The following is a 27,463-nucleotide window of genomic DNA, read 5'->3' as shown; positions in this document are numbered from 1 at the left end:
TTTGAAAGTATCAATTTAATCTTTTAACAAAATAAAAAATAAATTTAACGTAAATTAGTAGCCAACATAACTTGTTCAGACTTTTATTCTCTCAAAACCATTCATTTTGAATTTAGAGTGCGTTGTATAAGTATCGTGAGCATAACTCAGTTGGTAGGACAATGCATTATTATATGCAAGGGTCGGGGTTCGAATCCCGAACACCTCACTTATTCACCTTATAAGGTGAATTCTAGCCACCTTCATTTTAGACTGTCTGACAAAAAAAAAAAAGTGTTGTATAAAACATATGAAATAGAAAATCTCTTTAAATAGTATTTCCTCCTTCATTTTGATATTTCGTTTTATAATACTACACTCAAATTAAGAAAGTGTATTTTTTAAATTTCTTTTTATTATACCCTCATTTAATCCGTTGATTTTTTCTTCTTCTGCACATTCTCTCTTTCGGGTAAATTTGATGTGTTATTCTTTCTCCCATAATAAACATTATATGTAACAAAGTTTTTCTTTCAAAAAAAAATGTAACAAAGATTTGTTTCATGAAAGTTTAAATTTACACATAATAAAAAACAAACTTTGTATAAAAAAAAAAAAACTTGAATTTTCCAAATGTATAGAATTGATTAGTTTTAGAGAAACGAGAAAAGCTATAATAGATAAATGTACCTTTAAAACATCAAAACGGCAAAAAACATAAAATTTATACTCAATGATACTAAAAAAAGAACTGAGAGAGTAGCTTCCAAATTTGTAAAATTGACATCTAAAAACGAAATATCTTTTTAACCATCATTATTGTTGTTATTATTATTTTATCTCAACGAATAACTTAAAAGATTATTTTAAATAAAGATATTATATGACTAACTTAAAGATTATTTAAAGACATTATATTCTTTCAAAAAAAAAAGTAAAGACATTATATGACTAGCCAACTCTCTAAACCCACAGCTAGTATAAACCCAAGCTAAGACATTATAATGGTTGCTTCGCAGGCCCCTCAAACTGCTCAACTGATCGAGTCATAAGTTTCGAATAATATTTTGTGTGTAAACCTTGATCGGGTCGTAACATTCAATCAACTTTTTTCAAAAATCTGAGTAATTTTAAGAGGCTTATTGACCAACCATCAAACATGATTTTCAAAAAAACTCATGAAAATTTATTTTTTGACATAGGAAACTTCCTATTGACACAAGTAATTTACATAATTGCCCCCCAGTGGCAGTTAACAACCGTTAGCCTAAACGCCGACAGTTAACAACCGCTAGAATCCAGCGGCAGTTAACTGCCGTTCACACCAGTTAACAGAACCAGTGCAGTCTGCACTGGTTTAGCCCAAGAAATTTGTCCGTTCACACTCACATTTTCTTGATCCTGTTGTTTCATGCTTCACTTTTGTCTTCGGTAATTTGTGCTTGCCGCTCCATTCACAAACCAACTCCAACATAGCATTTCAACCTTCACAAGATCTTCTAATGATGACCGTAAATCCAGTCCTATTTGCTTGTCGACGGACCCAACCGAGCAATTCCTCTTTATCTTTCCATGTATCTCGTGTCGAAAAGAAATGAGCCGTGTCCACTTCGTTGTCACGAAGTTTACACACATCAGAATTGACGCTTGAAGCCTCTACTTTAACGGAAGCTTCAACCTTCACGGAAGCTTCGACCTTAATGGGAGCTTCAACCTTAACGGAATCGACAATACTACGTTTTCGATCACCTGGATCATCATCCGCATTCTCAATTGTATCTATAAATAAACAACATATAATTTGTAAAATAATTAATAAACATGTATCTAATATCATATATAATAACATAAACAAACAAAAAAAAAAAAAGGAAAAAAAATTGAAAAAAAAAAAATTTGGGCACACTCAGCGATAGTTAACTGCCGCTACAGCTCGTGACAGTACAAAAAAAAAAAACAGAAAAATCAATCAAATGTAATGGATTTTAACGTTGTAATACATGTTCTTTGATGCATATTGTGTGTAGAAACGTCTTAGCAATCGATCAGCAATGATTTGGAAGCAAGATTTTGACACAATTTTGAAATGGGATTTTTTTAGGTATGGTAATGGTGGGGTAAGGTGATGAGTGAATAGGAGAGGTAGGGGTTTTCTGGTTTTGGAGGGAAAAAAGCAACGGCAGTTAACAACGTTGAGTCCCAGCGACAGTTAACTTCCGGCGCATCATCCAACGATTGTTAACTACCACTTGGAGCTTTTTAGTAAATTACTTGTGTCAATAGGAAGTTTCCTATGTCAAAAAAGCAATTTTCAAAACTCATAACCCGATTTAAGCCTACCCAAAACGGCCCAGATAGTCTGTTTAGCTAGTTCTAGAATCTTGGTAACAGTTTAGGATTTAACCATGCAATTTAATAATCTCATAATGATACTATTTTATGGTTGGAAGAAAGTGCAATGTGAAAATTGTCGCCTTTTGAGGTTGTTAACATAAAGATAATGTTTAGATGACAAAATATTTGCATACTATTTACATAAAACAGTACCATCATACAAGTACAAACTTCATCTCCTCTTCACAATTCCCAAATTAGAAACAGATGATTCTTGATGAAGAATGTTACTATCTTTAGGTCCGATCCTAACACCGGTACCCTTTCCTTGGTTTAAGGCTTCCTTGGTTGAATCCATTAGGTGTTCATCAAAACTCATCAAATCCTTCAATTGGTCAAAATACTTACTTGACTTTGATATCTCACCACTATTGTAAGCATCTAAATCTAGCAAAGACACGGACTCCAAGTGCGGCCGCCTTGGAGAAACGAAGTCAATATTAAACATGAGAACAAGAAGAGAAAGACTCAATTCCCAAAGTCTCACTGCGACCGTGAAAACCGAGGAGCAACCGCAGCTAGCAACTGCGCTTTTGATGCCGGAGTAGAGTGTCGGTACTAGCTTCACCAGATTGGTTTGGCAATGCTTCCATGTCGCGGTGAAATGGCAACGGCTGGTGTGTTCCTGTCTTCATAGTTCAATTAGAATTGATGGAAGTAAACATGTTTGCCACATAAAATCTTCATAAGAACTGAGAGTAACTTACATGAGGGATGATGTAAGGGCGGATCACAATGCCAATCACTAGGCCGAGTATACAAGATAGTCCTAACCCTAGAGTCCATGTCATAACTGCACCAAGCGCTGTTTAAAACAGATAGCATTTTCATTATAACAAGTGTCATAGCAGTCGTTTAATAATCTTATCTTTTCAAAGATTAAGATGGAGGATGTAATAGAAGAAATAATACTGCAGTTAATATATGTTTGTGCGTTCACTCAAGCAATTATACAATTCTATTCTGGTTTAGGATGAACAAGACAGTAGTGCAAAACTTAAACATCCCTTATTAAAATTTATTTAGATCAAGTAGTCACTAAATTATATGTGATTGTTATGTTGATCTTGCATGCTAAATTTAGAAAATTCAGATATTTGATTGTTTAAGCTGTTATGTTGATCTTGCATGCTAAATTTAGAAAATTCAGACATTTGATTGTTTAAGCATCACCTACTATGATATTTTTATCAATATGATATTAATTTCAAAGATGGATTTTCAAACTTGAAAGTTGTGACTCTGCAAAATTAAAATTTTACAATGCAATCAATCAACCGGTACAATGATGGATTTAATCAAATGTTCATTCTACGAATTATTAATTTGTGCAGAAAAAACTCATTTGCAATTGCTTTAACCGAATAAGAATAGTAAATTAAAAAACGTGAAAAGGAAAAGTTCATATTATAATATGCCTCAAATTCAAAATTCTCACCAGATTTAGATCCAAGGGTACAGTCTTCCTCCTTCAAATTAATCTGATGGACCAACTGGTGCATATGATCCGACACCAGTAAGGCACACAGGGCCGGAATGAATGTTAGCTCGAAATCATTTGAAAATGATGCATTTTGTGCTGGTCCATCCTTGATGCTTGACTTTTCGGAAGACCCACCAGCAATTGTGGTGACACCTAGTCAAAGACCAAAATAGACAAAAGGGATGTTCATTATTATTTGCATTATTTGCTTATAAAATATATCTATCAGCCATCTTAAAATTTAGAAAGATCGACACCCCAAGTTAACTGAGTGTCTTAACTCTTAAGCATGTGGTAAAGAGACTGATATCAAACATGTGCATATAGAACATCAACTGGTGGCACCCAGGGACAGATTGAAGGGGGGGCAAGCAGGGGCTCCAACCCCCCCACCCCCACATATATACTCTAATATACCATGGATGTTTGGCTTGATCATAGGAATGGTACGATTATTAGTTAGTAGATAGTTTCAATTATTCATGCTAACAACGTAAGAATTTGTTGACATATAGCAGCAAGATAATTTATCAAGGCTAATGTAGTGTATTACAATGAAATTAACCGACTAATTTAGTGAAAATGTTATCAAATTTTCTCTTTTCTAAAAATAAAATCTTTCTCTTTGAGTAGGCTTTTGACATATTCGTTTTAGTTTGAATCTAGGACATCACAATTGTATGTCTAAGTTTTAAGTGATGTATGCCACTTCGACCACAAAACAAAATATATATATATATATATATATATTTGTTATTGTTAAAAGAAAACAGCCTCCCGTCCGATTGGTTTCTGGATCCGTCCCTGACTGGTGGGAGACATGCCTCAAGGGATAAGTGTCTAGCGCTCGGTCAAAACACTAGAAATACTTGGATTCACCATCGCAACAACGATAAATTCTGAGCTTGAGACTAATTTATTGGTTAAGCAAATTATTCCTCGAAATTGTAAACATCAGTCAAAATAGTCCCTCACTTTTACGAATTGGTAAATACATCGCGGAAATTGTAGAACGGCATTCGAAATGGTCACTTTGTTGCCATTTGTTGTTAGAAGCTATGGTGTGACACGTCAACTAGAAATGTTGATCCGACATGTTAGGTCAATTTGAGGATTAGTCGATGCATAACTGCAATTGTGCATGGACTAACTATTGGCAAAATTAATCCCTAGAAAACCTTAATTTCACATGCAAATTACTTCATGGTGTGGTCGCATTGATGTGGGATCAGCATAAAGGGGTCCCGTATTCAGTAAATGTGTCATGTCATAGTCCCTCCTGGTACAAGTTAACGAATCGCTAATTTGACTTACAATTTCAATGATGTATTTTGTTTAATTCGAGGACCAATTTGCATATTCACTCGAGACTAATTCTCATTCATCTAAGAAAAATTTGAGGTTACTTATCACTTCAACACATCTCTCTCTTCCCATATGCAACTATGCATCCGAAATAGAACTAACTAACACAATTTCCATTCCAAACCAATTTCATAAACCTAAAGACTGAAACTTTATATGCAAAAACAATCAACACAAACAAGATGGAACCAAAACATACCATTAGTACTGATTTTCCTTATCACCTTGTTAACCCTATCAGCAACATACACATTCCCTCTAAAATCAACAGCAAAGCTTCTAGGTTTATCAAACCTAGCTAAACCCACATCACCATCTTCATATCCAGGTGACCCATTTCCAGAAAACCTCTTGAAAACACTTTCTGCAACACAAAAACACAAACAAAATAGAAATAATTAAAAACCCAACAAAAAAATCAAAACTTTATCACACCCCAGAAAACAAAAAAAAAACGAACCTTGGGAAATGGGTAATTGGACAGTGTAGAAAGTGCTGTTTGTAGAATCAAGAACGATGAGATCAGAGGAAATGGGTCGTTGGAGAATGGAGAAAGGGTTTATGTGAAGCTTGTGACCGTCGAGTATGGTGGTGATGGTGTAACCTTCTTCGGGAATGACGAGCGTTGCTTGAACTGAAAAAATGAAAGAAAAAATTAATGAATTGTGAGATGAAAATGGAAAATGAGAGAGAGGGGGGTGTGAATAGGAAATTTACCGTGGAGATAGAAGAGGGTGAAAAGGAGAAGGAGATGGAGTGGGAGGAAGGTGGAAGGAGAAGGCATGGTTGAGTGCTTTCTTACTTTGATCAAGAGAGTGAGCTATGTTGTTGTTTCACACTCTTTGTTGCTTTGTTTTTAGAAGGAATAGTATGTATTGACAACCCAAGTTAATAAAGAGAAAAAATAAAAATATAATTTAAGTAGGAGAGAAAGTTGTCATAAAACTTAGGTTTATTTAATCCATAGATCCCCTAATTATTTTTCATTTTTCATTTTAGTCCCATAATTAATAAAACGTACGTTTTAGTCCCTCACTTTTTCTTCCTTTTGTCGAATAAATCCTAATTGTTAAGTTTAACCCCAAATGTTTATGGTGGACCAACATTATATATAGTCCACCATAGACCCTAGTAATTTCTTTAATTTATACCATTCGATTTATTTTTTAAAAAGAGGAGTGTTGGATCACGAAGGTCCGTTATATGTTACAGTATATCATCAATAGCTACTATTTTCCCCATTTCTTCATCTTCTTCCTTCATCAACATATCAACTTCATCATCAATCTTCATAAAAAAATCCAACAACAAAAAAAAACTAGAAAACACAAAATCAAATTAACCCAAACCCTCATCAAACCCTAAATTCTATAATTTCTTCTAATTAACCAAACCTCATTATACAACAAACCCACAATCACAAATCAAAACCATACAATAAAAGAAATCAATTTTTTCCAACACCGCCACTTCTCTCTTCACAAAATTCCAGAAATTTCAACCTCGATTTAGTTAAATTTCATGTTCATACAAAACAAACACCTACAAACCCTCCTCTTCAAGACCAAGCAGAGTGTAAAGACAAAAAAATAACAGGATGATCACGCTGATTCACCACGGAAGAAAGCTTCTTCCTCACAATCCCTTCAAGATTTTTCTTGACTTCCAGTAAACATTCCCTCTGAAGCTGTTTGAGAGCCCCAATTTCTTTTGTGGTTTAGATCTGAATTATTTTTATTTTCAGAATTTTGAGAAGTTGATGTTTTCAGATCTTGGTGTTGTATTTGGAATTTTTTATTTAGTTTCGGAAACAATCAATCTCTAGTTGAAGTTCTTCAAGTTTGTTTGTGTATTTTTGGAAATTTGAGGGGAAGGATGAAACGTGAATTGATTCTGAATTAGAAATTTGAGGGGAAGGATGAAACTTGAATTGAAGGTTTGGGAAGATGAAAGATGAATTGGTATTCAGGATGGATAGATTAGGTAAAGCTACATAAATTGTTTAAATGTTAGGGTGATTGTGAATAGATTATGTTTTTTTTTTCTGGATTTTTTTTATGAATGTTGATGAAGATGAAGAAGAAGTTGGAGGAAGAAGATGAAGAAATGGAAAAAAAAATTAAGCGTTGTTGACTCACGGAAGATACAGTAGACATGCATAATCTAACGATCCTCTTTTAATAAAAAAGATCAAACGGTTTAAATTAAAAAGGTGAAGGACTATCATTAACGGAACTTTTATTGTTTTGACAGAAAGGATTTATTTGGCAAATGGAGGAAAAAGTGAGGGACCAAAATGTATGTTTTATTAATTGTGGGACCAAAATGAAAACTTGAAATTAATTAGGGGACCATTGAATCAAATAAGCCTAAAACTTATTATAAAATAGTTGTACAAATATAATTTATCTTGTTTTACACGGTCACTTGTGAAGAGTATATCAGTATGGTTGTCCAATTTAGTTTTTACATTCAAAACTACTTTGGTTATGGTAGAGTCATTTTTTTATGTTTTTAGGTCAACTCTAAAATAAATAAGTAAGGTGTTTGAGGTTGGAATCTCGACCCTGCAAATATTACATAATGTCTTTATCAACTGCGTTAAATTCGTTAAAATTGATAGACTTCATTCCTAAACTTGTATTAGCCCATATTAAGACAATATTAAAATTCTTATATAAATGATATATTTGCTTATAAAATATTATTAGAATGCATTTGATCCGCTAAAAGCTAAAAAACAAATATATTTCATTTTACCTTCTACAAAACTAAAAAACAGGACATGATAACTTCAGCTTGTGTGTGATGAATGATCACACACAAGTACATATAAACACATAATAAAAACAATTAAAATAAATCTAGCGAAAATCGGGCTGTTACACATAAGGCCATACTCAAGCCTAAAAAGTAGGCCTATAACAGGCCGCAGACCAGACTTATGCTTTAAGAAAATTGGCAGGCAAAACTTAGGCCTTGCGAAGCCCAGCTCGGCCTAGCCTATTCCTATCCCTAGATGCAAATATAACTTTTGAAGAAGTTAAATTATTCCATTCAAATTAAAAAATTTCAAGTTAGGTTTAAATGTGTCATTGGTCCCTGCACTTTCATCAGATTTTGGTATTGGTCCCTGCACTTGTTTTTGTTTGGTATTGGTCCCTGCACTTTGTAAAAATATTGGTATTGGTCCCTTTGTTAACTTTCTGTTAAAAAAAAAACACAAAACTAACGGAGTGCCACGTGGCCTAATCATCTTACGCCACGTGGCACCAATACCAATAGTTTTACAAAGTGCAGGGACCAATACCAATAATTTTACAAAGTGTAGGGACCAATATCAATAGTTTTGTCTTTTTTTAACAGAAAGTTAACAGAGGGACCGATACCAATATTTTTACAAAGTGTAGGGACCAATTCCAAACAAAATAAAGTGTAGGGACCAATGCCAAAATATGATGAAAGTGGATGGACTAAAGACATATTTAAGCCTTCAAGTTATAAATAAGATGTAAACCAAATTATCAGTCCCCATGAACTTAGCTCAATTGTTAAGGATAATACATAATATATGCAAGGTTCGAAGTTCTAATCTCGGAAAAAAAAAAATTATCAATTAGTTAAAAGAAAAAAACTAAAAACATCAAAATAAACTTTCCAATTAAATGGAGTCCATGTCAACATACTTTATTAGTTGATGAGTTGGATTTGTAGGAGAGAAAGAGAAGTGTAAACAAGTAGGAATACAATTATACAATATTAAATGTTAGGACAAAAAAAGTATATATAATTAAACATTTGCATTTTCTTCTACATTTGATTGATTTATTTAATTTAAGAAAATTGATACAAAAACAGTAACAAAACCAAATCGATGAACGTTCCATTAACAATGCTTGCAAGTGGAAGAAACAGAACGAAATAACGAGGAAATAATAATTCAAAGTTCCACTCTCAGATCCAAATCTCCTTCGTCGTAAGCGATTCGGATCTCACCAATTCAATTGGATCCAATTTCTACTTCTAACCATGAATCCGTTTTCTTCATCCACGCGTCTCAGGTTAGTAATCAAAACAAGAATCATTGTTTACTCAGAGTTAGCTCAGAAATTTGTTGAATTGTTTAGCACCAATGCAATTAGCATAGAATTAAGCTAATTAATTTGTAATTTTTATCGCATTATTAGTATTAGTAATTTAGTATTCATATTTTATAATTGAGCCAATTTTCAGATCCTGCATGATTGTTACTTAAAAATTGTTGCATATGTGGCATTTTTACTTGCTCACAAGAGTTTAGCTTCTTGTTGAAAAGATAATAAATGAGAATGTATTTTTACACGGACACCAGACACGAATGAATGTATCCATATGTGCCCGTGTCGTAAATGGATACGCTATTAGTCTAAAGTGTCGGTGCTACATAGATTGTTGCCTCTACGGGTACACTTATGGATCACGTCATTTTGATCATACTTAAATCATGTTGACGTTGTTATTGATGCAATGTGAGTTGTTACTCTAGAAAACTTAGGATTGAGGAGAACTTGTTAATGTTTGGGAATCTTATAAAATGATGGGAAGAAAAAGTGAAGCAGTGACCATGAGGTTCAGGAGTCCTATTAAAGAATAATGTTTTAGTTGTGTGCCTTTGATATGCCATAGCCAATCAGATGAATATGATTTGGATGGCACTGGAGTCAATAACTCATTGCTCAGAATATTGTCGATAGGTGCATGCATATGCCAAAATTTATAGGAAGAATTGAAGTGGTAAAGATTTAAGAATAACTAGAAATATGGGGCAACAATTTGGAGTAGGTTTTCTCTTACCCGCTTTGCAAGGTTTGAGTGCAGAACAAGATTTTAGGCCTTGGCTTGTGCCAATGTGCTGTCCTTGGCCCTTTGCAATTGGAAAACAATAACCAATAGGCTATGCCTCTACAAAGTTCTTAGATTGGGGTTTTATCATTGACTTCCTTATGGCGTTCCGCTTATGATCTGTTTCATTCGGTTATCCTTGATGGTATATAGAGATTCGGAAGTTCTCTTGTACTGATTTTCTATTAATTTGTACCGAGAATGAGATTCTCTTCTCCAACCCTTCTGGGATAACTTTTCTCTTTCTAGTATAACATGATACATGGATGTTGAAATTGAAATTATCGTCATCCGATACTGTCACTGAATCAAGCTCTATTTTCCTTTCTACATATCTTGTGATTGTAATTGAAATTTTCATAGTACATTTTACGTGCAAAATCAAAATCAAAATCAAAATCAAATGCAATGTATTCCTATTTTTTTTTCCGTTGCAAAGATGATTAATGTTTGTTGTACAGTTTGTGCATAATAGTTTAATTGTTGTTAGTATCTTTTAATGATCTTGTTCATATCCCCTCTTTTAGGGACATGATTCGGGCCATACGTGCTTGCAAAACTGCAGCAGAGGAACGTACTGTTGTAAGAAAAGAGTGTGCTGCCATTCGTGCTTCAATTGATGAAAATGACCAACACTACAGGCACCGGAATATGTCCAAGCTAATGTTCATCCACATGCTTGGCTACCCCACACATTTTGGTCAAATGGAATGCCTCAAGTTGATATCATCTCCTGGATTTCCAGAGAAGAGAATAGGTTACCTTGGCCTTATGTTGCTTGTTGACGAAAGACAAGAAGTTCTAATGTTGGTCACCAATTCTTTGAAACAGTATCCATTTTCAAGTCAATATTTCATTTTGTTTTATTCCTCATTTTTTTATATTCCATTTTACAATTACTCTAACGAGCAATATCAAAGATGGGTTATGGAAACCTTAATTAAATCCCAGAGATCTCAATCATACAAATCAGTATATAGTGGGACTTGCTCTTTGTGCTTTGGGGAACATTTGTTCAGCAGAAATGGCTCGTGACCTTGCACCAGAGGTTGAGAGGTTGCTGCAATTTCGGGATCCAAATATTCGGAAAAAGGTGACTTTTTCCTATATTTTGCGTCCTTTCATAAGATTATTACCACTTTAGGAACATCTGAATACATCAATGAATGCTCAGGAGAGGAAAACAGGCCATGGATACTTTTATTTTATGACTTCACAATGCTTCCTACACATCATGACAACAACTTTCTCTTCACTTAAAGTAGTTAGTTTTGAAATTTCTCTGCTTTTATTCTGCAAGAGAATGGCTTATTATTTTTTCCTGTTTCGTAATTTATTTGATGGTATTTAATTAGTGGACTCAAAAGGATCTTTTGTTATATGGATTTGTTAACCAACAAAGAAACAATATTTTGAGACATGCTTGTTGTTCTTGTACAACTTGCCTACATCCAACCTACAAATATTCCGAATTTATAGATTTTTATTATAGTAAGTTGACTATACTCACTTTTATATAGGCAGCTTTATGCTCTATAAGAATCATAAAGAAAGTCCCAGACCTGGCAGAAAATTTTGTAAATCCTGCTACTGGCTTACTAAGAGAGAAGCATCATGGAGTTTTGATCACTGGGGTTCAGCTTTGTACAGAGCTGTGTAAAATTAGCTCAGAAGCTCTTGAACATATTAGAAAGGTACTTTCCTATCTTTCTTATAATTATTGTCTCTGACATAGTATATTCTGTAGCATGAACTCGTGATATTAACTGAAGTAATTTTTTCTACTATAGACTCTGCATTACAAAATCATTATGATTAGCTTGCAATTTTCTACATCATGGCACCACTTGTTAGTCTTTGCAAGCAAGTTCTTCATAAAAATAACACTCCCTCCATTCATTTTTAGTTGTTGTTTTAACGTAATTTACATATACCAATGAAGCCAATAAGTGTTGTTACTTTTGATGATATTATTTTGTTTTTTCCTATAATACCCTTAACTATTTATTATCTTATTTTCCCCATATCTCTCTCTCCAATAAATTATTAAGGATATTATTGACTAAAAAATTATTGTTGCATTGAACTTTGAAAATGACAAAGAAATAGAAACAATTTATAGCTACTGAAACGAGTAAAAAGGAACAGAGTATACTCTTTTGTAAAGGCATATAAAACATATCTGCAAGTGGATTGGATTGTGGTCAGCTTGTGTAATAAAAACTTAACAATTATTGTAGAAATGCACAGAAGGTTTGGTGAGAACTCTAAAGGATCTAGCAAACAGTTCTTATTCACCAGAGTATGATATTGCTGGCATTACAGACCCTTTTCTCCATATCAAATTGCTAAGACTGTTGCGGGAATTGGGCGAAGGTGATGCAGATGCTAGCGACTCTATGAACGACATACTTGCCCAGGTCAGTGCATATCATAAATTTTATTATCGTCAAGCATTATAGACCCTTTTCTCTATATCAAATTGCTTAGACTGTTGTGTGCATTGGGCGAAGGTGATGCAAACTGCTAATACCTACTGATGTTTCTTAACATCTTCTTCATTGATATGATGACATTTTGATATTGTCAAGCATCACTAATACGAAGATTGTATTGCATCCGAGTCTTTGCTCAAATGCCCAGCAACCAATTGGTACCATCTATTTTTGTCTAGTTCAATACACAGTTGACCTGTGAAAACAGAGGAAGGGCTTGAGCTTTCTTTTTTGGGGGTGGGGAATTGGTTAATCTTTGAACTTCAATAATCACACAACTTTAAGACATTCTTAATAGTTTATTTAGCACTCTTGGTTTTCATAGTTATACTTCTTTTGTTTATTTTTGTTCAATTATTTAAATGAAGTTGTCAATAGGGCTATTATGTTGTAATGGGAGTGTTGAGGAATATAGAATGAATGGATCATGAAACATCTGATTTTATTTTTTAATTTCATTTGGGTTTGCTATTTCCTTAGTCTTTCTCGTATATCCTTTTTGGCTGCACTGTCATTAAATCAGTAAAGAATTTTTCCTTTTAAAGTTAATTTGTTTTTATAGGTTTATAGCCAAAGCATAAATGTTTTTTCATTAATAGAAGAAACAAAAAATTTGTAGTTATATTGAAAGAAATGATGCCTCTACCAGGAATTTATAGGAAAAAAGGGTTTTAATCAAATTTGTTTTTTTTTTTTTTTTGGTAGATAGACGAAATGGCAAAGCCATTATAAACTCACACACACAAGTGGAGGTACCAGGGTTCGAACCCCGGTCATGGCATCCGGCCTAACAATTTCGGCATTTTGCCAGTTGAGCTAGGACTTCTGTTATAGAAACATATGGATGCAAATATAGAAAAGAAAATAACACAAATGCCAAACAAACCTTCTGTTTTCTTAAAAGTGAGAATGGGTACCTACAATTTATATTTAAGCATGTTACTGCGATAGTTTGTTTGCCTGTTTTTCTACTTTCTATGCATACTACACTGATAATTGAGGTTTGTATTAGACTAATCAATTATTTATGTCAGGGTGACCAATTAAATGTTCTGTTGTAGTTATGCATCCATAATTTGGGCACCGTTAAACTCTTCAATATTTTCACGCAACCAAACCACTTGATGAAATAATCAAATTAAGTTCATTAGTTGCTGATGCATTTGTTTAGTTCTGTTTTTTCTTTATCAAATCCTTACAATGGTAAATGAGTTGACAAAAATTATTTACTGTATTTTCTTTATTAAATTTATGGTTAAAATTTTTCAACTTACCTGTCTTTTAGGTGGCTACAAAGACCGAGTCAAACAAAGTTGCCGGGAATGCCATTTTGTACGAGTGTGTTCAAACAATAATGAGCATTGAAGATAACGGTGGATTACGTGTGCTTGCAATCAATATCCTTGGAAGATTTTTGTCAAATCGGGATAACAATACCAGGTAATTTTCAGGAAATAAAACATCTGGATATTTTTTTTTTTTTTGAAACAGGCAAAGAAACTGCTTAATATTACACTATTCCGGAACAAGAAATGCACAAAATAGATGTCAACGAAGATACATCGAAGTTCTAGAAAGGTACATCAACACAACCAAAAACTAGGAAACAAGCCCTACCAAAGGGCAAAAAACAAAAACCTCTAAAGACCAAAATCAGATTACCCCAGACACTTCAGTGGATTAGTCCATCAAAGGTTAAAATTAGAATCAAAGCTCTTAGCCTTCACTTTAAGCCTTGTGGTTCTAGCTCAGTGATAAGAGTTTGGCCTTGTAACCTCCAGGGACGGAGTACAAATCCCCTCAGGGACGGTTATATAGTGGCTATTAACGATGCTTTAATAATAATTTCCCCTCTCCCTAATTTTTATTAATAAAAAAAGTGACGTAGGTTCCTTCCTTCATTAGTTACTGAAATACTTTATAGAATCTATTAATGTCATTGAGAGTCCAGTAAGCAAGATTTATCAGCATTTTTTTCTTTTGAAAATTGCACATTTACTATGATTGAAAGCTTCCCAAGACAATCCATAGGAGACTGAACAATTGATCATCTGATTGAGTGAATTGTTGCCTTACCAATTTTGCTTTTCATAGGTCAGATATATTTTGAAAATAAAGGAATAAAAAAGAGGAAGAGTTGTTGGGAATTTAAAGATATGACCATGACTTATGCAAGATTATGACAAATAGCAGGTCTGAAGGTTAATTAGTTATCCGATACAGGCACGAAATTTGCTTGGCCCTCTACTCTGAAGTTTGAATCATCGTATAAATTTCTTTGTGAAAATCATGTTTGTCGGAAGGAAATTCAAATTTAGCGTCTTGAGAAATATCTAACTTGTGCTTCTGGCTGCTTGCAAGCAGAGGTATATATAAGTTGTCTGATTATGAAATAGGAAAACATCTGGGTGAAGGTAGGACTAAGGAATAAATTTTGTATAAGTGCAGTTTTTAAAGGGTTATTTGTCAAAAAACAGTTTATATTACTTAACAAACAGATAACACTTCTTAATGGAGATCCAGAAGCTACCTTTTTTTTTTTTTAAGAAGCTAAACTAGCCCACCCAAATTGACACTAGGAAGAACTGAACCTGAGACCTTGAGGAGGAGCACACTCCAAGGTCCCAAGCCAACACCACCAGGCCAACCCAAGTGGGTTGATGTGGAAGCTACTTATACCCTTAACAACAGTTTTTGCTTTAACTTCAGTCACAAGGACTTTTAAATTCGGGCCCGAACCTATAAAATGAATCATTTGAAATCATTTTCTCCTTCTCTGGTCATTTATAAATATCGAATCAGTTTAATAATCATGAAGGCTTGTATTTCTACACTTTCTCTTCTGGGATATATGCCATGAATATCGTTGGTAATCATTCACAATAGCTTGACATATTGCTATATCTTTTACAATCAGTACTTTAAAACTAACAGATTAGTTCCTATCTCGTGTTCGCCACGACCTGTACTCAATCAGTCTTTTTTTGTTTTCTTTTTAAATTTTAATGTTTTTATTTGTGGTTTATACACTTCATTATTCATATGAAATTTTCCAACTTCCCCCTTCAGATATGTGGCACTGAACATGCTGATGAAGGCTGTGAGTGCTGACACTCAGGCAGTGCAGAGACATCGTGCAACGATTCTGGAATGTGTAAAAGTATTAATTCAGCATCCTTTCTTCTTTCATTATTTGATGATGAAGCTGAGTTTTCTTTTACACCTTGAGAAGATAGTGACTTGACTTCTTGTTTAGGATTCTGATGCTTCAATTCGGAAAAGAGCCCTTGAACTGATTTATGTTCTGGTGAATGAAACCAATGTAAAGCCCTTAACAAAAGAGCTAGTAGATTACCTTGAAGTCAGTGATCAAGATTTCAGGGAGGACCTTACTACCAAAATTTGCTCAATAGTTTCAAAGTGAGTCTAGGACATTCTCAAAAACATTCCTTTTTCAGTGCACATAAGACATTTTTTATCATTCATATTCTTTTTCTTGTTTTTTGGTGGGGGGGGGGGGAAACCAAGCTAGAGTTGACTGTTTAATATTATAGTTAGAATGCAAATGTATTTTTTTTTCTGTATTAAAAGGTTTCTTGGGCCATTCATGACTTTCCGTTAATACAAGATGGATTGATTTGTTTAAAAATTTTCACTTTTGTTGATGATTAATTCTTAAAAGCTTTACGAACGATTTTTCATTTATTTTTGGGTTAACAATAGTAAACATCTTGTTTGTATTTGATCCCGTAATCTATGCATTCTGGATATTTCTGTGCTTTCTTCACCCTGTTTCTTTTCTCTGGTAAATAAAATAGAAGATATTTGGCCCATTTTGCATGAGCATGTTCCTCTTTATCAGTTCAAACTAGAGAGGATTTTTCATCAGTTGACCTGCAATATGTTTTGGTTAATTAGCGTTCAATTATTTGCACTTCAGGTTTTCCCTTGAGAAGATCTGGTACATTGATCAGATGGTTAAGGTTCTGTCCAAGGTATGAATCTAAGAAACAAGCTTTTGTAGTGACCTAAAATCTCCAAGATGAAAAACCCGTTCGATGTTATTTTATAGGTATTAGTCAGTGATGTATTTTCGTGTATGATAAGTATTAAGTAGTTGATTGTTTCTCATCTCTACAACTGGCATGCTACATCCCATTAAAATCGATTTCCATGACAGCTTATTACATTTTTCCGATATCCCATGCATAACATTTTATTTCAATTCATGTTTTTATGTCTCTATCCCTATGATACGTAACAAGCTGCATTGCAGCTTCTATGTTGTGGTCACAAATCATCCCTGGATAAATTTAGTGTTGTATTGTATATTTGTATCATTAGTTTGATGCTTGTAGTGTCCATATTTCCTTCTATTAATTTAGAAATTAAGTGCAAGTATTGATCTCTATGCTATGCTAGTAGGCCGGAAATTTCCTAAAAGATGAAGTATGGCATGCCTTAATTGTTGTCATAAGCAACGCTTCCAAGCTTCATGGATACACTGTAAGAGCATTATACAAGGCATTTCAGACGTCAACAGAACAGGTGGCTTGTTAACAAAATATATTAATGCTGTTGATTTTCTCCTGCTGCCATTTATGCAATAACGTTGATGAATATTTCCATCAGGAAACTTTTGTTCGTGTTGCAATGTGGTGCCTTGGAGAGTATGGTGACTTATTAATCAATAATGTTGAAATGCTTGACATAGAAGATCCAATAACAGTAAGTGAATGGATTGTTGGCATGTTATCCGTGATGTTTCTAATGTTGCTCAGGTTCCATGAAAATGATAAAGTCACTTGATCTCAAGTAATAATTTAATAAGTTGATACTCATATTGGTACTGCTAGCTACATACAAAATATGCTCTAGCTGTTTTTTAAATAACAACAAAAGCCTTCTCTCTTGATGTGAGATCGGCTCAAGGATCAAACAATATCATAATATCCTATTGGATATTGTAACCATGCCTAATGATAGACCATTTAAATATTGTATTTTCTAGTTGACTTTGACATATAATATTTGTTAGCTCCTCCAGTTAACTACAGGACTACCCTCCATCTAATTTACCTTTCTAACCGTGGCTCCTACAGGTCCACCTAAGATTTTACTATTTTTTATCAATAGCTGCTACCCCAAACATAATATTTTGTTGAATATTCATGACATAGATCAATCAATGATGATATAGTTCTAATAGTTTTTAAAATAAAATAAATATAAAAAAATGTTCTAGCAGTACCCTTCCTGATGAGGCTTCTTTTTGTATAGCTCCCATTTAGATGATGATACATGATGTATATGTAGTTCTATATAGTAGGAAGTCTAACCTTGCAGTACTGATGTCATATTACAAATAAAATCCATCAGTCTCAGTACCACTTGATCACTGTTGAAATAAATTATCTGGTTCTTTTCCTGTTTCTTTTGTTGACATCCTAGAGGTTAAGACCTAGAAAAGCTATAAGAGAAACTGTTAAGTAGGACCTAGAGATTGATGAGTTGGAGAAAGACATGGTTTTTGATAGAACACTATGGTGCCGTTTGATTCATGTAGCCAACCCCACTTAGTGGTTATTGTTGTTGTTTGTGTTATTTTATGCTTAGCATTTGTTTGTCTAATTTGCAGAATTCTGGGCATGATGGCACTCTAAAACTATAAAATTTAGATCCTGGCTTTCCGTATCTTTCTTTTAAATTCTCATTGCTTATTTTGATTTTGTAGGAGTAATGAGCCAATACCAAATTCCTTGTGTTTTAGAGATGTAGGTTATTAGGTCACTTAACAATGGTTGGACTGTTGAATATTTATATAGCAGCACACAGGAAAATTTACAATCAATAATCTTGCATTATGTTTTTTGTTTTTCCTTACTTTGTCTTCTATAATTGTCTTTTTATTCTTCATCTATTTGATATGAGCAGGTCACCGAATCAGATGCTGTGGATGTTGTTGAGCATGCTTTAAAACGCCATGCATCAGATCTTACCACAAAAGAAATGGCTTTGGTTGCCTTATTGAAGCTCTCTTCGCGGTTCCCTTCTTGTACAGAGTATGATATGCTTTCAAATGTTTATGAATACCTATCTATACATTGTACCTTAAAATGAATTTTTTTCATCTATACTGCATTTGCTTTGTAGGAATGTAGTATAAGTATAAGCCCAGATGATCTGGCTTAAAATTGTTTGAAATATAACCTGATTGATCCCATGCATGTGTACTCATCTCTATAACAAATAATGTTTCTTTTTCATCCATGTTCTTCAGTCCTTTTATAAATCAAATACTTGTGTACATATAATAATCTCATACCCTCTTTTATTTGTACATTTGACATGAAAATTTTAATCTCTTGTTTGTTCTACATGTATAGGAGAATCAGAGAAATAATAGTTCAGTACAAAGGGAACCTAGTGCTAGAATTGCAGCAAAGATCTATAGAGTTCAATTCCATTATTGCAAAGCATCAAAATATTAGGTGAGACTAATCAAATTGCTTATGTAATATGTTGAGAACTTGAATTTCTACCACCATCTTTTAAGAGGAATCCCATAATCAGAAATTTTTTTTCGATGTGCAGTTCTACACTTGTAGAAAGGATGCCAGTTTTGGATGAGGAGACTTTCAATGCTAGGAGGGCTGGGTCTTTGACAGATGCAGCTTCAACTCCAACAGGACCTTCAGTTAGCCTTCCGAATGGAGTTGTCAAATCTGTGGCTCCTCTTCTAGATTTGCTTGATCTAAGTGCAGATGATACAACTCCAGCGCATAGCTCTTCTGGTGGTGATTTTCTTCAGGATCTTCTTGGTGTTGATCAGTCAGTTGTGTCACAACAGTCTGGTTAGTGTTTATGCTTTATCTAATAATAATGCATGTATAAGTAAATATCTTTTATCTAAGAATTTCCATTGTTGTTTATTTCACAAATAAGTAGCTCTATTTATGTTTTGAACCACTTGGTCAATGGTTAAAATCAATATAGAATCGACAGTTTTTTTCCGAGGAGGTAAAAAGATAATTCATGGAGGAGCAGAAGAATACAAAGAAAAAGGACAAAACTTCCTCCAAAGAAATTACAAAATATAACATCTAGAACCCGAATGGTTGAATCTAGTAACAGGGCATGCCAATCTCTTTGCCTGTCTATTAAGGAAACGTCTCTATAGAGACCATAGGCAGAACACCATAGAGAAGGAAAATTTGGAGAAACATAAAACTATGTATCCCAAATGATATCCAAAACTGAAGAAGTTCCCTTGAAAATTCTGGCATTCCTTCCAGGGAATTCCAGCCAAAGGAATTAAAGAACATCAAGGACAAAGTACTGCCACTTCTTTACAAAAATCAAAAGGAACTAATGGTTGTAGATTTGGTAAATTTTAAAATGCAATTGTTGTTATTAATGCTTCTAGAAGATATAGTGTTTCTTCTGTCGGTTTTAGACATATTTCAATGAAATTTACGGTGTTTTGTGGGTTTGGTTACATTGAGATTATAAGTAATTTACGAAGTGAAACTTGAAGAACACAATAGTTCTATCTTCAATAAAGGAAAATTAAGAGACAGAAACATAAAGACACATGCATCTTTTTGTTTTTCTGAAGGCAGAAGTTTATTGATGAAGATACATTCAATCATAGTTACGGTGAACAGTGCAGTCTAACATTATTATAATGTATGATATTAGGTGCTACTCATACTTCAAAAAACGGCACAGACGTTCTTTTGGATCTTTTGTCGATTGGATCGCCTTCTGCACCTATTGAATCACCTCCTGCACAAAGCAACTCATCTATAATTAATATGTTATCCCCCAGTACAAGTAAAAGGGAACCAATTTCATCATTGGATGATCTCTCATCAGTTTCACTTTCTTCACGAGCATCTCCAACTGCTGGAGCTGCTTCTATGACAGATTTATTGGATGTTTTTGCCTCTGGCCCATCAACAATTGGTAAGCTTTGTTTAGCAAATGCAAAATAACATTGATTAATATTAAGTCTAATTACTAATTACCCATTTTCCTTTTGTCTTGAATAGAAAACAATGGACCGGTTAATCCGTCTATAACTGCATTCGAGAGCAGCTCCTTGAGGTTGACATTCAATCTCTCAAAGCAGCCAGGAACCCCACAAACAACCAATATCCAAGCTACCTTTATGAATTTGTCCTCTAATGCATATACTGATTTTGTTTTCCAGGCAGCAGTTCCAAAGGTATGCCCGTCTATGTGCTGTTTTGCTTTCTACATGTACTGTCAAGATATTTATAGGAGAATTTAACATACAATTCTGATCTACTGCTTTCAATTGTATCATGATATTTATCGTCTTAAGTTCCATGATTTCCAATTGCTATTCAAAATATCTTCCCATGCCTTTACTTGATATGTAATTGTATAAACTTCACAATACAAACCAGTTTACCACAATATGTAATTGTTACTTCTCTAAAAGCAAAGAGTTCTTGCAATACAAGTGTCTGCACCTGTCACTAACTGAATCATTTCCTTTGCATTAGTGTATTTACTTCTTGACATTTGGGTGCTTCATATGTACATTTTGAAAATCTTGGGCAGTTTTACTTGTTATATTCTTCATCTATTCCTCACGTATGTTGGTATTTCAATTTTCAGTTTCTTCAGTTGCTCTTGGATCCAGCTAGCGGCAATACTCTCCCTGCTAATGGAAAGGGCTCAATCACACAAAATTTAAGAGTTACTAACAGCCAACATGGAAAGGTAAATTCTCCTTGTTGTTTACAAAGTATTTGTGCTCTATCATGCAGGGGCGGAACTAGAAACTTTTATTAAAGGAGGCGAGAATTTAACACTATCTTTTTGTTTTGTGTGTGTGTGATACCATAAACTTGCGTTAAACTAATTTATGCACATATTACATAAGCATAAATACTTATTTACAAAAAAAAGTTTTAAATATATCTCAACACTTTTATTAATAATTAAGGTGCCTTATTTTTACTAGTTCAAAACAAAACTTCCTTTTGAAAGAGGCAAAATGCAAAACAATTTTTCTTAATGCATAACAATTGTTTTTACAAGTTCACCGAAAAAGCAATTGTCTTTACTAAGTGAAAATTACTGGCATTCTGAAATATGTATTATGTGGTGGCGTTAGATTAGTTAGGAAATGTCTAGAATGACATGAAACTACAACCATTTTGAATTGAGGTGCATCCAAAACTGAAAAGTGCTTGGCATTCAATGATTGGCAAAAAGATAATTAGTTTATTTAATTTAAAGGGTTTTTCTATCATGTGCAAATTTGCACATGTTAAGAAATTTAAAGTAGTAACTTTGACTTGGAACTTGTGCATTTTATATTAAATGTGTAGCTTTTTAATAAATAATTGTTGTTTTCAATAAAAAAATTACTACTTTTAGTTGTTTTAACATGTGCAATATTGCACATGTTAGACAAACTCTAATTTAAATTACTACCAGTACTAATTAGAAGTGGTACAAGCAGCCTAGGAGGCAGAGTTATCTACTATATGCAATACCCCCACATACAATGTTTCACCGACAACCATCTCTCTCTCTTAGGAGGCGAATATGCAAACTCAAGTATACATATATAAGAATTTTATGGAACTTGGGGGTGCGACAGCTCCTAATTTGATATACCTAGTTTCGTCCCTGCTATCATGTGCCTTATGATTTTTTGTTCAAGTGCTTCTTAAAGCAGACTGACGGTAAGCATCTATTCTTTTACAGAAATCTCTTGTCATGCGTATAAGGATAACATACAAGATAAATGGAAAGGATACACTTGAAGAAGGACAAATCACTAATTTTCCTCGTGATTTATGAGGCGAAATATTCAATGGCAGTGGTCATTCATTTGACGGACAAAGCCCCATATTTTTTACACATTTCATACTAGTTATGTTTGTGTTTCATTCTTTCAAACGAGGGGCCAGTATGGTTCAAGCAACTGGAACCTCTCTTCGGATCAAAGTTGAGGTCTATTTGGTGGCTTCATATTTTATTCTTCGATGTTTCTCTTTCTTCCTTACACATTTTATGTATAATAGTACAAAATATTCCTGTATGAAAATGTCGGAAATCAAATTTTGCCTTTCGAGGCACTGAGTATAGTGTCATGTTGAGAATATTTTAGGTGCTTGCTTTTTTTCCAATAGGTTTTTTTTTTTTTTGAACAAGTGTTTTTTTCAATAGGTAGTTCCCAGTTTGGCTGTTTCAGGTCATTTGTGTTGAAAGCAGTTTGATGTCTCATACGAACTTTAGAGTTTAACATCTGTTGTGTAATATTTTATTTTGTGCAACATTTTCCCCTCGAGATTTAATCCAAAAATTATATCAGGTATTTCTTATTTGATTCTTTCTCTCTTTATCCTTTCTTGCTTGATTTCTTGTTGTTAATTGAAAGCAAAGATTTCCCATTACGAAGTCTATGATTTATCTTCTATGGAAAATCACGGGATGAGATGGCCAAAGATCATACACATCCGAAAGATAGAGAGCATATGAATACTCTTGAGAATTCATTAAAAATTTGATTGAAAAAGATGATGAGAGAGGGCTCAATTGACTAACCAATTGTGTAACCAACTTCTAACTTCTCTAACTAATTGTGTAACTAACTAATAACTAATCCTAATTAACCAACTAATCCTAAATCTTAACATCTTTAAAACCCATGATTGGTAACATTTTTTTGTTCTGTAAACTCTAATGCCACAGTAATGTTGATTTAATATTTTGTCTCACAGATTCTACTTTTATGCCACGATGACTTTGATAGCATCAAATCCAATGAGATTAACTTGGTGGAAACAGGCTAGTTACTTAAGTGAAGAGAATGTGTATGCAGATAGTTCTTAGTGAAAGGTTTGTGATGGTCAATTCTTTGGGAAGAGATCCATCTCTATCAACCGACAATTGTTTGTTTACAAATTCATTAAGGATAAGTTAGGATGGATTAATGATTTAGGCCTTTAATTCTTCTAGGGTTTAAGGCAAGGTGATCCAATATCTTCTTACCTTTGTGTTCTTTGTTTGAAAAGACTTGACCATAGGATTAAGGATGTTTGAAAAGACTTATCCGCATATGTGCTTTGTTGATGATTTGATTCTTCCTCTAAGAATTTGGCGAGGTTAAAGAGTTAATGTGCAGAACTCTTTTTTTTCTCCAAGAATATTCCAGATCATCAGGATCTTTCTCAGAGCCAGTTCCTTGGTGTCCTGAGAGTCTATTTTGGAGCTCCCTCCCATGCTTCACCAGTAAATTTCTAAAATTTTATTTTCTTTCCTCTTGAACGAAACGAGGAAAACACTTCAATGGTTGGAAAGCCAATACTTTATCTTTTGCAAGTAGAGTTTTGTGGCCCAAACTTCTTTGATCAATATTCCAGGTTATGTCGTCCAGTTCTCTTCCACCCTTGTTCATTTGGGGATCCTCAGCAAGTTTCAGGAAGGTGCATTTAGTTTCTGAAGATAAACTTTGTTGTTCCAAAGATGAAGCGTTAAGATTCAGTAATTTCAAGCTTCTAAACAAGGCTCGCATGAAGTTATCTTGCTATATGATCATTGACTCTATCAAGCATTGGGTTAGAGTCATGAATGTTAATAACGGTTGTAGTATGCTCAACATCTCTTCCTTTAAGCATAAAATCTAGCTCTTCTAATCTTTGGAGAGCTATTATAAATGGTTGTGAAGACGTTTAAAACAACATCACTTTGGTAATCAAAAACATAGAAGTTGCTAAGTTCTGATAGGATTCTTGGGTTCCTAATTATGGTCGCCTAATGGAGCTCAGTCATGGCCAGGTTCCTCATCGATCCCCAATGTTTCCGGTTTTCATGTTCATTTATGAAGCAAATAGTTTCTGTGATTGGATACAGACTGGCAGTGGTTTTCTGCATGTCTATTTCTCTCAATTTGCTGCTGCATCAACAACCCTGTCAATTTAGTCCGAGTGCCAACTTCAAAATCCTCACAGAATTAGAGCTTTTCTTTGGAATCAAAATCTTATTCTACTTACTCAGAAATGTAGAAAGGTTGGTCGAGGTATGACCTCTGATAATCTTTGTTCACGATGCAATACTTGCCCAAATCTATTATGCACTTATTGAAAGATTGTGAGCACATAGAATTTCAGTCTAACCTTAATGATCCTAAGGTTTATAGCAATTTTTTAGTATTGGTATGGATGCTTGGATGGATTGGAATCTTGATCCCTAAGTTAGATTTCTTATCTTAAATTCTGATTTGTAGATTGTGTGTAATAGTGCTACTTCTCTAAACTTATTGACATTATTGTCACATTGCCATTAAAATGGACTGTATCTGTTTAGTGGATTCGTTTTGAGATTGATTATTAAAGAAAACAAATTTTATAAAATAAAAAGAATTATCATAGGAAGCCAAAGAACAAAAAAAAAATCATACAATTGAGTTCAAAATATTCATATAAATTGAATCAAGTTTAAAGAATCAAAGTTTATTATTCATTGTTACAAATACTTTTACATAAAAAAACATCCATTTAACATCTACTGCAGCAACAAGGAAAACATTATGGTCTAATGCTCGATTGCATCGTGTTTCTTGAAAAATGCTTCCAAGAACATAGTATCTGTACATAATTTGTACAAAATTCATGAAGCTAAAACCCAGATCGACATGAATTTATAGAATTATGAGAGGAGGACCCAGTGGCATCGACAAGGTTGTTATTGATTTGAGTGGTGTGTTGTATTAATTGTCTTTTTCAAAAGTGGTTTTGACTTCAAAAATCTATTATTATTTTCAAAAGATAGATGTGTTTTTGGAGCGGTAGTTTAAAATTTATTTAAATGTCACGCGCACTTAATTACTGACGTAGATAACTATTAAAAATCGATGTCAATACACGTCGATCCGTGTGATAGTCAACAAGTAATTCACAATTATTGACATACAAAATCAGAACAATGGAGATATTGATCGTTAAGTTGAATGGATCAATGTTTTTGATAAACATACTAGGCAGATGATAAGAGAAGCTGTTTTTTTTTTTTTTTTTAACATTGAAATTTTTTATATTATAGTTTTGATTACTCTTTTAGTCCCTTAATTATGTTATATGTGTGATATTCATAAAAGTCTATATAACTCAAAAGTAAAGAAAAGACCACTTATAATATAGATGTGTTTTTGGAGCGGTAGTTTAAAATTTATTTAAATGTCACGCGCACTTAATTACTGACGTAGATAACTATTAAAAATCGATGTCAATACACGTCGATCCGTGTGATAGTCAACAAGTAATTCACAATTATTGACATACAAAATCAGAACAATGGAGATATTGATCGTTAAGTTGAATGGATCAATGTTTTTGATAAACATACTAGGCAGATGATAAGAGAAGCTGTTTTTTTTTTTTTTTTAACATTGAAATTTTTTATATTATAGTTTTGATTACTCTTTTAGTCCCTTAATTATGTTATATGTGTGATATTCATAAAAGTCTATATAACTCAAAAGTAAAGAAAAGACCACTTATAATATAACATGTAATTTATTAAATAAGCTATTAATATTTGCCTAAAATATAAAAATAAATAAATCATTGCTATCTAAGTTGAAAAATTATCAATAAAATTAGTGTTTGTATGATATGCATAATATTTATTGAAAACCCATATAACTAAGAAGTAATAAAAAAAATAAAAAATATTGCTCATATTATAATTCATAATTATTTGGTGGTTATATAACTCGTGATTTATTATTAATATCTACCTTTTATTTTTGAAGAAATTAATAAATGTTAGGTATCTAAGTTGAAAAATTATCATCTTTAAAAAAAAAAAAGTTGAAAAATTATCAAGAGTGTGTGCTTAGAATGAAAACAATGAACACATATAGGCAAACACAATTATTTTCTTATAAATATATAAAATTGGTTAAAATAAATAGTTTAATCAAATAATTATCTAAAATTTTCTGTATCAATATATTATTTAAAAAATGAATAAATTATCTAATAAATTTAACAAAAGCTATGCTAAATTAAATATAGTTTAAAATGAAATTTAATGAAGAAGAAAACTGAGAAACAAATAAATAGGTAGAATTGAGCACAAAACTCATGTGAATTTTCTTATGTGTTTTTCATATGGTTCTTCGATAAAAATACACTTTCTGTGGCTAGAACAAACTTTAAAAAAAACTGTCAAAAAAAAAAAAAAACTTTGAAAAAATCATGAGTAGTTTACTCCTTCCGTCCCAAAATAAATGAGTTTTTTCGTTTATTTCACACATATTAAGAAAAATGTATAAGTGAAAGAGAGAGAAAAATTTGTTTTAAGTGTCATTGTAAAATATTGGTGCATTCACCATTATCATAAATGCAAAGTAGAATATATAAATTGAATTAAGAGTGATGAAATTAATATTAATTAAAGTTATAATAGTAAAAAAAAATAATGAATGCTGCATTGAAAAGTGAAACAAGTCACTTATTTTGGGACAATTTTCTTTTTTGCAAATGACTATGTTATTTTGGAACGGAAGGAATAGCTAGGAACCATATAAAAATCACCCAATAAAATGCACCTAAGTTTTTTTTTCCTAGAATTAAAATAAAGATAAAACTTAGGTGCATTGCATGTCCTTAAATGCTTTTCATGTGGTTCTTCACATAAAATACTCTTAACTACCTATGATGATTTATCAAATCCATAATTTTGTCAAAGTTTGTTATAACCTCAAAAAATTAATTTAATGTGAAGAACCATACAAAAAAACATGTAAGGAAATACACCTACATTTTAGCCTTAAAATAAACAATTTTTCCTTAATGACAAATGTTAAAAATTA

At 33.0% G+C, this 27,463-nt stretch overlaps 2 protein-coding genes across 2 annotated transcripts; one reads left to right on the top strand and one right to left on the bottom strand.

Moving 5' to 3' along the window:
* Positions 1-2,422: 2,422 nt before the first annotated feature.
* LOC25501282 (uncharacterized) lies at positions 2,423-6,203 on the bottom strand. The gene is made up of 6 exons (XM_013590470.3): positions 5,939-6,203; positions 5,682-5,855; positions 5,421-5,585; positions 3,812-4,009; positions 3,081-3,178; positions 2,423-2,998 (listed from the first exon to the last, which is right to left on the bottom strand). The coding sequence occupies exons 1-6, from the start codon at positions 6,003-6,005 to the stop codon at positions 2,546-2,548; spliced, it is 1,155 nt and encodes a 384-aa protein (XP_013445924.1). The 5' UTR covers positions 6,006-6,203; the 3' UTR covers positions 2,423-2,545.
* Positions 6,204-8,992: 2,789 nt separating this feature from the next.
* LOC25501281 (AP-1 complex subunit gamma-2) lies at positions 8,993-22,972 on the top strand. Its single transcript, XM_024772666.2, has 18 exons — positions 8,993-9,282; positions 10,630-10,932; positions 11,054-11,195; positions 11,623-11,796; positions 12,343-12,522; positions 13,883-14,037; positions 15,667-15,757; positions 15,854-16,017; positions 16,538-16,592; positions 17,023-17,145; positions 17,230-17,325; positions 18,532-18,659; positions 18,984-19,088; positions 19,192-19,451; positions 20,299-20,565; positions 20,652-20,827; positions 21,247-21,351; positions 22,348-22,972. The coding sequence occupies exons 1-18, from the start codon at positions 9,251-9,253 to the stop codon at positions 22,441-22,443; spliced, it is 2,652 nt and encodes an 883-aa protein (XP_024628434.1). The 5' UTR covers positions 8,993-9,250; the 3' UTR covers positions 22,444-22,972.
* The last annotated feature ends 4,491 nt before the right edge of the window (positions 22,973-27,463 follow it).

This window comes from Medicago truncatula, chromosome 8, assembly GCF_003473485.1.
Source record: "Medicago truncatula cultivar Jemalong A17 chromosome 8, MtrunA17r5.0-ANR, whole genome shotgun sequence".
Classification (NCBI taxonomy): Eukaryota; Viridiplantae; Streptophyta; class Magnoliopsida; order Fabales; family Fabaceae; genus Medicago; species Medicago truncatula.
The sequence above is the reverse complement of the archived record's forward strand: the minus strand, read 5'-3'. Positions and strand labels throughout refer to the sequence as shown.

What these genes read in the sequence shown, in the direction of transcription:
- LOC25501281 (XM_024772666.2), top strand. Translation starts at nt 9,251, where the DNA reads ATGAATCCGTTTTCTTCATCCACGCGTCTCAG. An exon ending in AGTTGTGTCACAACAGTCTG is followed by an intron (nt 19,452 to 20,298) that starts GTTAGTGTTTAT and finishes GTATGATATTAG; the next exon opens with GTGCTACTCATACTTCAAAA. An exon ending in CTAACAGCCAACATGGAAAG is followed by an intron (nt 21,352 to 22,347) that starts GTAAATTCTCCT and finishes ATTCTTTTACAG; the next exon opens with AAATCTCTTGTCATGCGTAT.
- LOC25501282 (XM_013590470.3), bottom strand. Translation starts at nt 6,005, where the DNA reads ATGCCTTCTCCTTCCACCTTCCTCCCACTCCATCTCCTTCTCCTTTTC. An exon ending in CCAATTACCCATTTCCCAAG is followed by an intron (nt 5,586 to 5,681) that starts GTTCGTTTTTTT and finishes TTTGTGTTGCAG; the next exon opens with AAAGTGTTTTCAAGAGGTTT. An exon ending in AAGGAAAATCAGTACTAATG is followed by an intron (nt 4,010 to 5,420) that starts GTATGTTTTGGT and finishes GTCTTTGACTAG; the next exon opens with GTGTCACCACAATTGCTGGT.